Source organism: Cygnus olor, unplaced genomic scaffold, assembly GCF_009769625.2.
Source record: "Cygnus olor isolate bCygOlo1 unplaced genomic scaffold, bCygOlo1.pri.v2 S95, whole genome shotgun sequence".
NCBI lineage: Eukaryota > Metazoa > Chordata > Aves > Anseriformes > Anatidae > Cygnus > Cygnus olor.
In genome coordinates this window covers 49,182-64,514 of record NW_024429092.1, presented here as the reverse complement: position 1 = coordinate 64,514, position 15,333 = coordinate 49,182, and the positions used below count along the sequence as shown (strand labels likewise).

General features: G+C 66.9%; 2 protein-coding genes across 3 annotated transcripts; one reads left to right on the top strand and one right to left on the bottom strand.

The window, feature by feature from the left end:
* Positions 1-91: 91 nt before the first annotated feature.
* Positions 92-14,860, top strand: LOC121063167. Its single transcript, XM_040543519.1, has 7 exons — positions 92-230; positions 326-394; positions 1,870-3,646; positions 3,863-4,041; positions 6,821-8,269; positions 8,778-10,124; positions 12,172-14,860. Exons 1-7 carry the CDS (start codon positions 206-208, stop codon positions 14,841-14,843), a joined length of 7,518 nt encoding a protein of 2,505 aa, XP_040399453.1. The 5' UTR covers positions 92-205; the 3' UTR covers positions 14,844-14,860.
* ZNF668 (zinc finger protein 668) lies at positions 6,216-9,196 on the bottom strand. 2 transcript variants are annotated; one of them, XM_040543490.1, is made up of 2 exons: positions 6,754-9,190; positions 6,216-6,693 (listed from the first exon to the last, which is right to left on the bottom strand). In XM_040543490.1, the coding sequence occupies exons 1-2, from the start codon at positions 9,037-9,039 to the stop codon at positions 6,397-6,399; spliced, it is 2,583 nt and encodes an 860-aa protein (XP_040399424.1). In that variant the 5' UTR covers positions 9,040-9,190; the 3' UTR covers positions 6,216-6,396. The 2 variants fall into 2 exon arrangements, with proteins under 2 accessions (XP_040399424.1, XP_040399425.1); XM_040543491.1 differs by having other exon boundaries at positions 6,216-9,196.
* Positions 14,861-15,333: the final 473 nt, after the last annotated feature.

The window sequence follows — 15,333 nt, the reverse complement described above, 5'->3', positions numbered from 1 at the left end:
GGGGACCCCCCCCAGGACCCCCCAACCCCCCCCAGATCCCCCCAACCCCCTCCCCCAAGATCCCCCCCAAAATCCCCCCCAACTACCCCAGGATTTGGGGACCCCCCCAGGATTTGGGGACCCCCCCAAAACTTGGGGACCCCCCCAAAACTTGTCCCCCCCCCCATTGACCCCCCTCTCTCCTTTGCAGCCCGCCCCGAGGACGATGCAGGCCAGCGCTGGCCCCGCGGGTAAGGGGGGGGGGGGAGGCAAATTTTGGGGTGTTTTGGACCTTTTTGGGGTCCCCAAATCCCCCCCCCCCAATTAAATCTGTGTTTCCCCCCAGGCTGCCCCATGGACACCTCGAGTGGGGTGCCCGGAGCTGCTGAGGACGCCCCCAAGGAGCCGACGGCAGGTGAGACCCCCCCAAAACCTTGGGGGCGTGGGTGTGGGGTGGCCCCACAGCACCCCCAGAGCCCTCCCAGGGGACCCCCATGTGTGGGACACCCCAAAATACCCCGGGGGAGGGGAAAAAGGAGGGGTTGTGGGGGGTCGGAACCCTATAGGATGTCTTGGGATGGCGTTGATGAATGGATCGAGGTGTTTAGGACCTCCTTGGCCAGCATTTTTGGGTTAAAAGTTGGGTTCTAGGCTCCCAAAAGCCTGTAGAACACCTTGGGATGGGCTTAAAGTCTAGAACGTGGCATTTAGGATCCTCTTGGCCAACATTTATGGGATTGAAGTTGGGTTCCAGACACCCAAGACCCTATAGAACATCTTGGGATGGGTTTTAAGTCTAGAACGGGGCGTTTAGGATCCTCTTGGCTAACGTTTTTGGGTTAGAAGTTGGGTTCTAGGCTCCCAAGACGCTATAGGACATATTGGTATGGGTTTGAAGGCTGGAACGGGACATTGAGGATCCTCTTGGCCAACATTTTTGGGATTGAAGTTGGGTTCCAGGCCCCCAAGACCCTATAGAACATCTTGGGATGGGGTTGAGGAATGGATCGAGGTGTTTAGGACCTCCTTGGCCAACATTTTTGGGTTAAAAGTTGGGTTCTAGGCTCCCAAAAGCCTGTAGAACACCTTGGGATGGGTTTAAAGTCTGGAACGTGGCATTTAGGATCCTCTTGGCCAACATTTATGGGATTGAAGTTGGGTTCCAGACACCCAAGACCCTATAGAACATTTTGGGATGGGTTCAAAGGATGGATCGAGGCATTTAGGATCCTCTTGGCCAACATTTATGGGATTGAAGTTGGGATCCAGGCTCCCAAGACCCTATAGAACATCTTGGGATGGGTTCAAAGGATGGATCAAGGCTTTTAGGATCCTCTTGGTCAACATTTTTGGGTTAGAAGTTGGGTTCTAGGCTCCCAAGACCCCGTAGAACATCTTGGGATGGGTTTAAAGAATGGATCAAGGTGTTTGAGTCCCCCTTGGCCAACATTTATGGGATTGAAGTTGGGTTCCAGGCCCCCAAGACCCCATAGAACATCTTGGATTGGGATTGAGGGATGCATCGAGGCTTTTAGGATCCTCTTGGTCAACGTTTTTGGGTTAGACATTGGGATCCAGGCCCCCAAGACCCTATAGAACATCTTGGGATGGGTTTTAAGTCTAGAACGGGGCATTTAGGATCCTCTTGGCTAACGTTTTTGGGTTAGAAGTTGGGTTCTAGGCTTCCAAGACCCTATAGGACATCTTGGGATGGGTTTAAAGTCTCGAACAGGGCTTTTAGGACCTCCTTGGGCAACATTTTTGGGTTAGAAGTTGGGATCCAGACCCCCGAGACCCTATAGGACACCTATAGGGGTGGCCCCACGCGTTCCGGACCCCATAACCCTCCCCGATCCCGATCCCGCTGACTCGCCCCCGACCACCCCGCAGCCGTGGTGGCCGCCGGCCGCCCCTACATCTGCAGCGAGTGCGGCAAAGCCTTCGGGCAGTGGTCGAAGCTGGAACGGCACCGCCGGAGCCACACGGGCGAGCGCCCCAACGCCTGCGGCGAGTGCGGCAAGCGCTTCGCCCAACGCTCCCACCTGGCCCAGCACCTCCGCACCCACACCGGCGAGCGGCCCTACAAGTGCGCCGACTGCGGCAAAGCCTTCGGCTGGAGCTCCAACCTGGCCCAGCACCGCCGCACCCACACCGGCGAGCGGCCCTACGCCTGCGGCGAGTGCGGCAAGGCCTTCAGCCAGAGCACCAACCTGGTCAAGCACCAGCGCGCCCACGCCGGCGAGCGGCCCTACGCCTGCGGCGAGTGCCGCAAGGCCTTCTACCGCAGCTCCGACCTCCTCCAGCACCAAGCCAGCCACTCCGGCGAGCGGCCCTACCGCTGCGGCCAGTGCGGCAAAGCCTTCGCCCAGCGCGCCAACCTCCTGAAGCACGGCAAGACGCACGGCGGCGAGAAGCCCTTCCGCTGCGGCGAGTGCGGCAAAGGCTTCGTGCAGAGCTCGGAGCTCATCCAGCACCAGCGCAGCCACAGCGGCGAGAAGCCCTTCGCCTGCACCGAGTGCGGCAAGCGCTTCGGCCACGGGGCCACCTTGGCCAAGCACCGGCGGCTCCACCTGGGCTTGCAGCCCCACCGGTGCGGCGAGTGCGGGCGGGCCTTCGGGCTGCGCTCGGCGCTGGCGCGGCACCAGCGGGCGCACGGGGAGGAGCGGCCCTTCGCCTGCGCCGAGTGCGGCCAGGCCTTCGCCCTGCGCTCCAACCTGGCCCTCCACCGGCGCACCCACGCCGGCGAGCGGCCCTACCGCTGCGGCGAGTGCGGCAAGGCCTTCGGCATGAGCTCCACCTTGGTGCGGCACCAGCGCATCCACACCGGCGAGAAGCCCTACGGCTGCGGGGAGTGCGGGCGAGCCTTCGTGCGCAGCGCCCACCTGGAGCAGCACCGGCGCACCCACACCGGCGAGAGGCCCTACGGCTGCGCCCGCTGCGGCCGGCGCTTCAGCCAGAGCTCCAACCTCATCACCCACGAGCGGGTGCACCTGGAGGAGGCGCACGGCGTGGCGGCGGCGGCGGCGGCGGCGGCGCGGGCGGGTGCGGCGGGGGCCGAGGAGGAGCCGGGTTTGGAGGGGGTGGGGGAGAAGATGAAGGTGAAGAGGTTTGGGGGGCACCAAGGTGCGGGGGCGGGGGGGGAGCACCCAAAGAACGAGAGACCCGGGGGGCACCAAGGACTGGAGGTGTTTGGGGAGCACCCAAAGACCAAGAGACTTGGGGGGCACGAGGGTTTGGGGATGACGATGGAGGTCCAACCAGGTCTGGAGATGATGGAGGAGCACCCAAAGGTGAAGACTTTTGGGGTTCATCAAGATTTGGAGGTGTTGGAGGAGCACCCAAAGACTGAAAGACTTGGGGCGCAACCAAGTTTGGAGACATTCAAAGAGCACCCAAAGAACAAGAGACTTGGGGGGGGTCACCAAGGTCTGGAGATGTTGGAGGAGCACCCAACGATGAAGGCTCTTGGGGTGCATCAAGAGCTGGAGATGTTTGGGGAGCACCCAAAGGTGAAGGTTGGGGTGCAGCCAAGTCTGGAGATGTTGGAAGAGCACCCAAAGACCAAGAGCGTTGGGGTACGTCAAGATTCGGAGATGACGGAGGTCCAACCAACGCCGGAGACGTTGGAGGAGCACCCAAAGGTGAAGACTCTTGGGGTGCATCAAGAGCTGGAGATGTTTGGGGAGCACCCAAAGGTGAAGGTTGGGGTGCAGCCGAGTCTGGAGATGATGCTGGAAGAGCACCCAAAGCCCAAGAGTTTTGGGGTGCGTCAAGGTCTGGAGATGGTGGAAGAGCACCCAAAGGCCACGAGTTTTGGGGTGCGTCAAGGTCTGGAGATGGTGGAAGAGCACCCAAAGGCCACGAGTTTTGGGGTGCCCCAAGGTCTGGAGACCTTGGGAGAGCACCCAAAGACCGAGAGACTTGGGGGGGGTCACCAAGGTCTGGAGATGTTGGAGGAGCACCCAACGATGAAGGCTCTTGGGGTGCCACCAGCTCTGGAGACCATGGAGGGGCACCCAAAGGAGCACCCCGAGGTGGAGCACCCAAAGGTGCCCCCGAAATGATGCCGGGGGGGGGGGGGGCGGAGCCTCACCCCGGGACCTCCTGATTGGTCGGGGACCGCGGCCCCCGCGACGCCATTGGCTGAGAGGGGTGGGTGGGAGGGGCGGCTGGGGGCGGGGATTGGGTGGGGATGGATGGAGGGACGGGATTGGCTGAGAGCAGGGGAAGCGTGGCAGGGGATTGGCTTAGGGTGATGCTGAGATGGGATTGGTTGAGAGCAGGGGGCGGGGCTTGCGGGGGATTGGTTAGAATGGGGCAGGCTGACACGGGATTGGGCGGTAGTTGGGGGGGCGGGGAGGGGATACTGGCTCGGGATTGGCTGAGAGGAAGATGACATCACTTGGCCCAAAGCCGGGCCGGATCCTGCGCAGCGATTGGCTGGGGGGAAGAGGGCGGGGCAGCAGGCGATTGGCCGAGCCGCGGGTGTGCTCCGCAGCCATTGGCTGGGAGGCGTTTGGGGGGCGGGGCTTAAATAAAGACGCTGAGAGCCGAGAGCTGGAGAGTGGCTGCGGGGACACCGCGGGGTGGGGGGTGGGGGGGCCTTGGGTGCCGCGGTCACCTGGGGGTGGTGGCACCAGGACACGTGGGGACCCCGGGGTGGTGGCACCTCGGTCACTTGGGGTGGTGGCACCAGGACACGTGGGGTCCTTGGGGTGGTGGCACCTCGGTCACTTGGGGGGGTGGCACCAGGACACGTGGGGACCCCGGGGTGGTGGCACCTCGGTCACTTGGGGGGGTGGCACCAGGACACGTGGGGTCCTTGGGGTGGTGGCACCTCGGTCACTTGGGGGGGTGGCACCAGGACACGTGGGGTCCTTGGGGTGGTGGCACCTCGGTCACTTGGGGGGGTGGCACCAGGACACGTGGGGACCTCGGGGTGGTGGCACCTCGGTCACTTGGGGGGGTGGCACCAGGACACGTGGGGTCCCCGGGGTGGTGGCACCTCGGTCACTTGGGGTGGTGGCACCAGGACACGTGGGGTCCTTGGGGTGGTGGCACCTCGGTCACTTGGGGGGGTGGCACCAGGACACGTGGGGTCCCCGGGGTGGTGGCACCTCGGTCACTTGGGGGGGTGGCACCAGGACACGTGGGGACCCCGGGGTGGTGGCACCTCGGTCACTTGGGGTGGTGGCACCAGGACACGTGGGGACCCCGGGGTGGTGGCACCTCGGTCACTTGGGGGGGTGGCACCAGGACACGTGGGGACCCCGGGGTGGTGGCACCTCGGTCACTTGGGGTGGTGGCACCAGGACACGTGGGGTCCTTGGGGTGGTGGCACCTTGGTCACTTGGGGTGGTGGCACCAGGACATGTGGGGTCCTTGGGGTGGTGGCACCTCGGTCACTTGGGGGGGTGGCACCAGGACACGTGGGGTCCTTGGGGTGGTGGCACCTCGGTCACTTGGGGGGGTGGCACCAGGACACGTGGGGACCTCGGGGGGGGTGGCACCAGGACATTTGGGTCCTTTGGGGTGGTCACTTGGGGGGGTGGCACCAGGACACGTGGGGACCCCGGGGTGGTGGCACCTCGGTCACTTGGGGGGGTGGCACCAGGACACGTGGGGACCCCGGGGTGGTGGCACCTCGGTCACTTGGGGTGGTGGCACCAGGACACGTGGGGTCCTTGGGGTGGTGGCACCTTGGTCACTTGGGGTGGTGGCACCAGGACATGTGGGGTCCTTGGGGTGGTGGCACCTCGGTCACTTGGGGGGGTGGCACCAGGACACGTGGGGACCCTGGGGTGGTGGCACCTCGGTCACTTGGGGTGGTGGCACCAGGACATGTGGGGTCCTTGGGGTGGTGGCACCTCGGTCACTTGGGGGGGTGGCACCAGGACATGTGGGGTCCTTGGGGTGGTGGCACCTCGGTCACTTGGGGGGGGTGGCACCAGGACACGTGGGGACCCTGGGGTGGTGGCACCTCGGTCACTTGGGGTGGTGGCACCAGGACACGTGGGGTCCTTGGGGTGGTGGCACCTCGGTCACTTGGGGGGGTGGCACCAGGACACGTGGGGACCTCGGGGGGGTGGCACCAGGACATTTGGGTCCTTTGGGGTGGTCACTTGGGGGGGTGGCAGCAGGACACGTGGGTCCCTTGGGGCGGTGTCCCCCAGCCCCCCCCCCCCCCATGTCCCCAAGGCGCTGCGCCCCCCCCCCCCGAATCAGGAGGCGCCGGCGCCGATTCAGCCACTTTATTTGCAATAAACACCGGGGGGCGTGGCCTCGGCAAGCCCCGCCCCCAAACCACACCCCCCAAATAAGGAGGGGCTCCGGAGGCCCCGCCCTTCCTTTGAGTTTAAGGGCGGGGCTCTGAGGAAAGGCCCCGCCCCCTCACGCAGCCCGCCGCCCCCCCCCCCGTCAGGGGGCGGGGCCTGGCTGCGGCTCCGCCCCCCGGGTAGGGGGCGTGGCCTGCGGGGAGGGGGCGGGGCCGTGACGTCGCTGGTGCTTGCGCAGCCCCGCCCGCGCCCCGAAGCGCTTGGGGCAGAGCGGGCAGGCGAAGGGGCGGGGCTCCGGGGGGGCGGGGCCTGCGGGACACGCCCCCGGGGCCGCCATGTTGGGGCCGCCCTGGGGGGCGGCCATGTTGGGTGTGGCCGTGCTGGGGGCGGCCATATTGGAGGCGGCCATGTTGGGCGTGGCCATGTTGGGCGTGGCCATGTTGGGGGCGGCCATGTTGGGTGTGGCCAAGTTGGGAGCAGCCATATTGGGTGCGGCCATATTAGAGGCAACCATATTGGGCGTGGCCATGTTAGAGGCGGCCATATTGGGTGTGGCTATATTTGAGGCGGCCATATTGGGTGTGGCCATGTTGGGGGTGGCCATATTGGGCCCCCCCATGGGGGCGGCCATTTTGGGGCCCGCCCCGAGGATGGCCATGTTGGGGCCTCCCATGGCGGCAGCCATATTGGGTGTGGCCACGCTGGGGGCGGCCATATTGGGTGTGGCCACGCTGGGGGCGGCCATGTTGGGGCCCCCCATGGGGGCGGCCATGTTGGGGGCGCCAAAGGCGGCGGCCATATTGAGGCCACCGCAGTCCATGGGTCCCCCGGCGGCGGCCATGCCGTGACCCGGCGTGACGACGGCCATGTCGCGATCGGAGGCGGCGGCCATGATGCGTCCCGGTGCGGTGGCCATGTTGTGGGCAAGTCCCGTGGCCATGCTGGGCCCAAGCCCGGTGGCCATGTTGGCCCCAAGTCCAGTGGCCATGTCGTGGCCAACGGTGGCCATATTGTGGCCTGGTTGAGCACCGAGATCGTGGCCAACGCCGGCGGCCATGTCGTGGCCGACGGTAGCCATATTGTGGCCCGGTTGAGCCCCCATATCATGGCCAACACCGGCGGCCACGTTCCGTCCGACTCCAGCAGCCACGTTGGCGGCCAAACCTTGAACTCCAGTAGCCACTGCCCCGCAGCCCGGCCCGGCGGCCACCTTGTGGCCCTCGTCCCCCTCCCGCTTGCCGTGCGTCCTCTCGTGCTTGCGCAGCCCCGAGGCGCCGCCGAAGCCCTTCCCGCAGCGCCCGCAGGCGTAGGGCCGCTCGCCCGAGTGCGTCCGCCGGTGCTTGCCCAGCGCCGCCCGCTCGCCGAAGCCTTTGCCGCACTCGCCGCAGCGCCAGGGCCGCTCGCCCGTGTGGGTCAAGCGGTGCCGCTTGAGGTCCCAGGAGGCCACGAAGGCTTTGCCGCACTCGCCGCAGCGCCAGGGCCGCTCGCCCGTGTGGGTCCGCCGGTGCACGGCCAGGTCGGCCGGTTGCCGGAAGGCCTTGCCGCACTCGCCGCAACCGTAGGGCTTGACGCCTTGGTGCGCCCGCTGGTGCCGCCGGTAGCTGGAGGGGTCGGAGAACATCCGGCCGCACTGCGGGCACAGGTAGGGCCGCTCGCCGGTGTGGACGCGCTGGTGGCTCTGGTAGGAGGAGAGCTGGGTGAAGGACTTGCCGCAGGTGCCGCAGGCGTAGGGCTTGCGCGGCGCGTGGATGCGCTGGTGGCAGGCGAGCGAGGACGAGCGGCCGAAGCTCTTGCCGCACTCGGCGCACAGGAAGGGCCGCTCGCCCGTGTGGCTGCGCTGGTGGTTGCGGAGGTCCTTGCGCTCGGCGTAGGCTTTGGGGCAGGCGCCGCAGCGGTGAGGCCGAAGGCCGGCGTGGCCCCGCCGGTGTTTGCGGTAAACCGAAGGGTCGGCGAAAGATTTGGGGCAATCCGGGCAGGAAAAGGGGCGTTCGCCGGTGTGGGCGCGCTGGTGGATGGTCAGCTTGGAGAGGGTGCCGTAGGATTTGGGGCAGGCGGCGCAGGGGAAAGGGGGAGCGGGGCGAGGGCAGGCGGAGCACGGCGCGCCGGCGGCGGGCTCGGCGGCGGTGGCATCTCCGGGGGCTCCGGTGGTGTCTCCGGGGGGTTTGGCGGCATCTCCAGGGGTTTTGGAGGCATCTCCGGGGGCTTCGGAGGCATCGCCGGGGGGTTTGGGGGCATCTGCGGGGGGTTTGGGGGCATCTCCGGGGGCTTCGGGTGCGTGCGGCGCGGCGCTGGTGGTGGCTCTGGAGGCGGCCGTCGCGGTGGTGGCATCTGCGGACGCTTTGGTGGCACCGCGGGACCGGGTGGTGGCACCTCTGGAGGTGGTGGTGGCACTTCTGGAGGTGGTGGTGGCACCTCTGGAGGTGGTGGTGGCATCTCTGGACCTGGTGGTGGCACCTCGAGACCTGGTGGTGGCACCTTGAGACCCTGTGGTGGCACCTTGAGACCCTGTGGTGGCATCTCCAGGTGTTTTGGCCACGTCCATCGCGGCGCCGGCATCTCCAGGTGCTTCGGGGACATCCATGGGGGTGGCGTCACCTCCGGAGGTGGCGGTGGTGGCATCTGGGGACGCTTCGGACGCCGCGGTGGCCGTGGCGGCTCGGGACCTGGTGGCGGCGGCACCTCTGGACCTGGTGGTGGCACCTCCGGACCTGGTGGCGGTGGCACCGCGGGACCTGGTGGCGGTGGCACCTCGGGACCTGGTGGTGGCACCCATGGGTTCCTCCATCACCGCGGTGGCACCTCCGGACCTGGTGGTGGCACTCCTGGACCTGGTGGTGGCACCGGTGGCGCCGGGGAAGGTCTCGGCGCGGGCGGGACACCGGAAGCGGCGCCCCGGCTTCCCGGTGGGCGCCGGGGGGACGGGGACGTCCCCGCGGGTGCCACCACGGAGGTCCAGGTCCTGGAGGTCCCCACTGGTGTCACCTGGGGGCGTCCCGTGGGCGTTGCGTCGGGGGTCTTCGGGGGGGTCGACGTGGGGGGCGTCACGGGCACGGGTGACATCGTGGGGGGGGGCCTTGGGCGCCATCTTGGTGGCCTCGGTGGGTGACGTCTTGATCTCCGTGGGTGACATCGTTGAGGTCTTCACGGATGTCATCGTTGAGGTCTTCGTGGGTGTCATCGAGGTCCCCGTGGGTGCCATCGTTGAGGTCCCCGTGGGCGTCATCGTTGAGGCCTTCGTGGGTGTCATCGAGGTCCCCGTGGGTGCCATCGTTGAGGTCCCCGTGGGTGCCATTGTTGAGGTCTTCGTGGGTGCCATCGTTGACGTCCCCATGGGTGCCACCAACGGCATCATCTCGGTGGTCCCCATGGGTGCCATCGTTGAAGGTCCCTTGGGTGCCATCGTTGAGGTCCCCGTGGGCGACATCGTTGAGGGTCCCTCGGGTGCCATCGTGGACGTCCCCACGGGTGCCATCACGGAGGTCCCCACGGGCGGCGTCTCGGTGGCCCCCACGGGCGTCATCGTTGAGTTCCCGACGGGCGCCATCGCTGAGGTCTTCACGGGTGTCACCGAGGTCCCCATGGGCGCCATCGGGGACGTCCCCACGGGTGCCACCACCGCTGTCCCCACGGGTGCCATCGTTGAGGTGCCCACGGGTGCCATCTTGGTGGCCCCAACGGGCGCCGTCACGGAGGTCCCCATGGGTGCCACCACCAACGACCCCTTGGGTGCCACCGCCGACGTCCCCTCGGGTGCCAGCTTGGTGGCCCCCACGGGTGACGTCACGGAGGTCCCCACGGGTGCCACCGCCGACGTCCCCACCCGGCCCCTCCTGCCGCTCCTCCATGGCCCCCTGCGGATAAATCACGGCGGTGGGGGGGGGGCACACCCCAATTCTGCACCCATGGGTGCTGTTAGGGGGAGGGGTCACCTCCAGCCCCGCCCCCACCCCAAAAAATTAGGGGGGGGGGCCCTCCCCCCCCCCGTTGTGGGCACAAAAGATGGCGGCGGCCGGATGGGGAGGGGCTGCAATGCATTGTGGGAAGGGGGGGGCGGGGGGGTGCGATGCATTATGGGAAGGGGGGGCAGGGGGGGGGGTCGCCATATACCACGGGGTGGGGGGGGAATTGGGGGGGGTGGGGGTCGTAATTTGGGGGGGGGGGCGGCAAATTAAGGGGGGGGGGTCGCAATTAAAGGGGGGGGGTCGCAAATTAAGGGGGCGGTCGCAAATTAAGAGGAGGGTCGCAATTAAAGGGGGGGGGGGGCTGCGATGCGGGGGGGGGGCCGCAATGCACCACGGGAAGGGGGGGGGCAATGCCTGGGGGGGGGGTGGTGAATGGGGGGGGGGGCTGAAAAAGGGGGGAGGGGGGTGTAAAAAGAGGGGGGGGGGGGGTCAGGGAAGGAGGGGGGGGTCTGCAATAAGGGGGGGGTGGAATTGAGGGGGGGGCTGCAAGAAGGGGGGGGCCGCAAAGCACCACGGGAAGGGCCGTGCAATGCGGGGGGGGCCGCGGTGCACCACGGGAAGGGGGGGGGTCCGCGGTGGGCCCCCCCCAAAGGGTTTTTTTTTTGGGGGGGGGGGGGTTGGAGGGGGGTCCCCTTACCTGGGGGGGCTCCGCTCCGGGCGCGGCGCGGCGGGCGCTAGGACCTGGGGGGGGGGGGGGGGGGGGGGGAGGAGGGGGGAGGAGGAGGAGGAGGAGGGGGCGGGGCTTCCGGCGGGAGGGGGGCGTGGTTTGTTGGGAGGAAGGGGCGGGGCCAAGGGGGGGCCCCCGCTTCCGGTCTCGCTGCAACAAAAGGAGGTGAGGGGGGGAGGGGGGGGGGTAAAAAAAAAAAAAGGGGGGGGGTAAAGAAAGGGGGGGAGGGGCCCCCAGATTTCCTTATAAGGAGAAAAGGGGGCGGGGTTAAAGGGGGGGAGGGGGGAGGGGGTTGGGGAACCCCCCCCCCCCCCCGAGGTCCTGGGGGGGTCCCTAAATTGGGGGGGGTCCAAAATTTGGGGGGGGAGGGGGGGTCCCGAGGTCCTGCCCGTCCCCCAGACACTTTTAGGGGGTCCCTGTTGATTTGGGGGGGGTCCCAAGGGTCCTTCACCCCCCCAACCCCCTTTTAGGGTCTCCCAATTAATTTGGGGGGGGTCCCGAGGGTCCTTCCCCCCAAAACTCAATTTAAGGGGGGGTCCCTATTAATTTGGGGGGGGTCCCAAGGGTCCTTCACCCCTCCCCAACCCCCTTTTAGGGTCCCCCTATTAATTCGGGGGGGGATCCCGAGGGTCCTTCACCCCCCCCCAACCCCCTTTTAGGGTCTCCCAAGTAATTTGGGGGGGGTCCCGAGGGTCCTTCCCCCCAAAACCCAATTTAAGGGGGGGTCCCTATTAATTTGGGGGGGGTCCCAAGGGTCCTTCACCCCCCCCCAACCCCCTTTTAGGGTCTCCCAATTAATTTGGGGGGGGGTCCCGGGGGTCCTTCACCCCAAAACCCCAATTTGGGGGGGGTCCCGAGCACCTTTCTCCCCCCCCCCACCCCCCTTTTAGGGTCTCCCAATTAATTTGGGGGGGGTCCCGAGGGTCCTTCACCCCCCCCCACACCCCTTTTAGGGTCACCCTATTAATTCGGGGGGGGGGGTCCCGAGGGTCCTTCACCCCAAAACCCCAATTTGGGGGGGGGTCCCGAGCACCTTCCCCCCCCCCCCCCCCTCCCTTTTAGGGTCACCCTATTAACTAGGGGGGGGATCCCAAATCCCCCACCCCCCCTTTTAGGATCCCCCTTTCCCCCCCCCCCAAACCCCCCCAACCCCCCCCCCCCCGAAAAAAAATTTAACCCTTTCCCTTCCACCCCCCGCCCCCCCCCCCAAAAAAATTTAACCCTTTCCCTTCCAGCCCTCCTCCTAACGGCGCCCCCCCCCCCCCCCCCCCCCCCGCCTCGCTGTGAGACTGGGATTCCCGGCGCCGGCATCACCGGCGGCCCCCTAAGATGGCCGCCGTCGGCGCTCGCCTTCCTCCTCCTCCTCCTCCTCCTCCTCTTCTTCCTCCCCCGGGGGCTCCTTCGGGGCCCGACCCCCCCGGCGTTCGCCTCCCCTACGGCTGCTCCGACTGCGGCCGCCGCTACCGGCACCGCGGCAGCTTGGCCAACCACCGGCACGCTCACCGCACCGGCGTCTTCGCCTGCCCGGCGTGCCCCAAACATTTCGGCAACGCCATGGCCTTGCGGACCCACCTCCGCGCTCACCGGGCGGCGGCGGCGGCGGCGCGCGGCGGCGGCGTTACCGACCGCTCTTACCGGTGCGAGGCGTGCGGCAAGACTTACCGCCACTCGGGGAGCCTGATCAACCACAAGCGGACGCACCAAACGGGCGATTTCGGCTGCGGGCTCTGCGCCAAGAGGTTCGCCAATTTGGGGGCGCTCAAAGGTCACCTCCGCGGGCACCGGCACCGGGCGGGGACGGCGGCGGCGGCGACGGCGGCGGCGGCGGTTCCGGTAGGGATCTACCAGTGTTCGTTGTGTCCCGAGGAGTTCGGCGCGTTGGCGGCGCTCCGGGAGCATTTTGGGCGTCACCGGTGGCCGGCGGAAGAGGAGGAGGAGGAGGAGGAGGAGGAGGAGGAGGAGGTGGCCTTCCTCTGCGCCGTGTGCGGCGGGGTCTTCGCCGGCGAGGCCGATTTGGCGCGGCACCACGGCGAGGAGCACGGCGCAACGGCGCCGGAGGAGCGGGCGGCGTGGCACATCTGCGGGCGGTGCGGGCAGCCCTTCGGCGACATGGAGAGCCTGCGGGAGCACCGGCGCGAGGAAGAGGAGGAAGAGGAGGAAGAAGAGGCCGAGAGGAGGCCGTACGCCTGCGGCGTCTGCGGCAAGACCTACCGGCACGGCGGCAGCCTGGTCAACCACCGGCAGACCCACCAAACCGGCGTCTTCCCCTGCGCCGTCTGCTCGCGGCGCTACGCCACCGTGGCCGCCTACCGCAACCACCTCCGCAACCACCCGCGCTGCAAAGCCGGGCCGGCGCCGGCGGCGCCTCGCGGGGAGGAGGAGGAGGAGGAGGAGGAGGCCGGGGGGAGGAAGGAAGAAGCGGCGCGGCCCTACCGCTGCGAGGAGTGCGGCCGGAGCTACAAGCACGCCGGCAGCCTGGTGAACCACCGGCAGAGCCACGCCACCGGCTCGTTCCGCTGCGGCGCCTGCCCCAAGGCTTTCGGCAACCTGATGGCCTTGAAGAATCACCGGCGGAGCCACGGCGAGCGGCGGCGGCGGCGGCGGCGGCGCGGCGCGGGCCGTCAAGCTTTGCGCCTCCGCCGGCAGCTGCTCGGCCACCAGCGGCTGCACCCGGCCGCGGACGGCGCCGGCGAGGAGGGGTTGGCGTCAGCGACGGCGTTAAAGATGGAGGAAGAGCCTCCAGGAGACTTCAGCTCGACGGTGGCGGCGTTGGAGGACTCTTCGGCATCGCCGACGCCGTTTAAGATGGAGGAAGAGCCTCCAGGAGACCTCAACTCAACGGTGGCGGCGTTGGAGGACTCTTCGGCACCACCGACGGCGTCAAAGATGGAGGAAGAGCCTCCAGAACGCCAAAACCCAACGGTGACGGCGTTGGAGGACGTTTTGGTGCCGCCAACACCGTTAAAGATGGGGGAAGAGCCTCCAGAAGACCAAAACTCACCGGTGACGGTGTTGGAGGACTCTTCGTTGTCACCAACACCGTTAAAGATGGAGGAAGAGCCTCCAGTAGACATCAACCCAACGGTGACGGCGTTGGAGGACTCTTGGGCATCACCAATGCCGTTAAAGATGGGAGAAGAGCCTCCAGAAGACCTCAACTCAACGGTGATGGCGTTGGAGGACTCTTCGGCGTCACCGACGACGTTAAAGATGGAGGAAGAGCCTCCAGAAGACCAAAACTCACCGGTGACAGTGTTGGAGGACTCTTCGGCATCGCCAACGCCATTAAAGATGGAAGAAGAGCCTCCAAAACACCAAAACCCAACAGTGACGGTGTTGGAGGACGTTTTGGTGTCGCCGACACCGTTAAAGATGGGGGAAGAGCCTCCAGAAGACCTCAACTCAACGGTGACGGTGTTGGTGGACTCTTCGGTGTCGCCAACGCCATTAAAGATGGAAGAAGAGCCTCCAGTAGACCTCAACTCAACGGTTACGGCGTCGGAAGACATTTTGGGGTCACCAACACCGTTAAAGATGGAAGAAGAGCCTCCAGTAGACCTCAACTCAACGGTGACGGCGTTGGAGAACTCTTCGGCATCGCCAATGCCATTAAAGATGGAGGAAGAGCCTCCAGAAGACCTCAACCCAACGGTGCCGGCGTTGGAGGACTCCTCGGCACCCCAACCCTCTTTCTCGGCGCTCCCGGCGTCTCCCGGCCCCCTCACGGCGCCGGTGACGGCGTTGGGGACCCCGGGGGGGTTTCGGGGTCACCCCAAATCCTCGGCGGCGCCCCAAAGCCCGGCGCCGGAGGGGCGTCCCCCCCCCTACGGTGTCCCCGGGGGTCCCGGCCCCTCCGGCACCGTCGCGTTGCCCCCCCGGCATCGGGTCGCCGGCGGCGCCGAGGGGGACGGGGGACGGTGTCGGGGCGTGGGGGGGGCGGGGCGCGTCCCCCAGGATTAAATTTGGGTTGTTTTGGAGCGTTTCAGGGGGATTTTCTGCCGGGCGGTGGCAAAAGGGGGCTGGGGGGGCCTAAATGGGGCTGGGGGGGCCTAAATGGGTCCCAGAGTGGGTTTGGGACCCCCAAAATGGGGCTGGGACTCCCAAAAATGGGGCTGGGGGGGCCTAAATGAGTCCTGAATTGGGTTTGGGACCCCCAAAATGGGGCTGGGGCCCCCAAAATGGGGCTGGGGGGGCCTAAATGGGACCCGAATTGGGTTCGGGACCCCCAAAATGGGTCTGGGGCCCCAAAATGGGGCTGGGGGGCCCTAAATGGGACCCGAATTGGGTTCAGGACCCCCAAAATGGGGCTGGGGACCCCCAAAATGGGGCTGGGGGGGCCTAAATGCGTCCTGAATTGGGTTCAGGACCCCCAAAATGGGGCTGGGGCCCCCAAAATGGGGCTGGGGGTGCCTAAATGGGACCCGAATTGGGTTCAGGACCCCCAAAATGG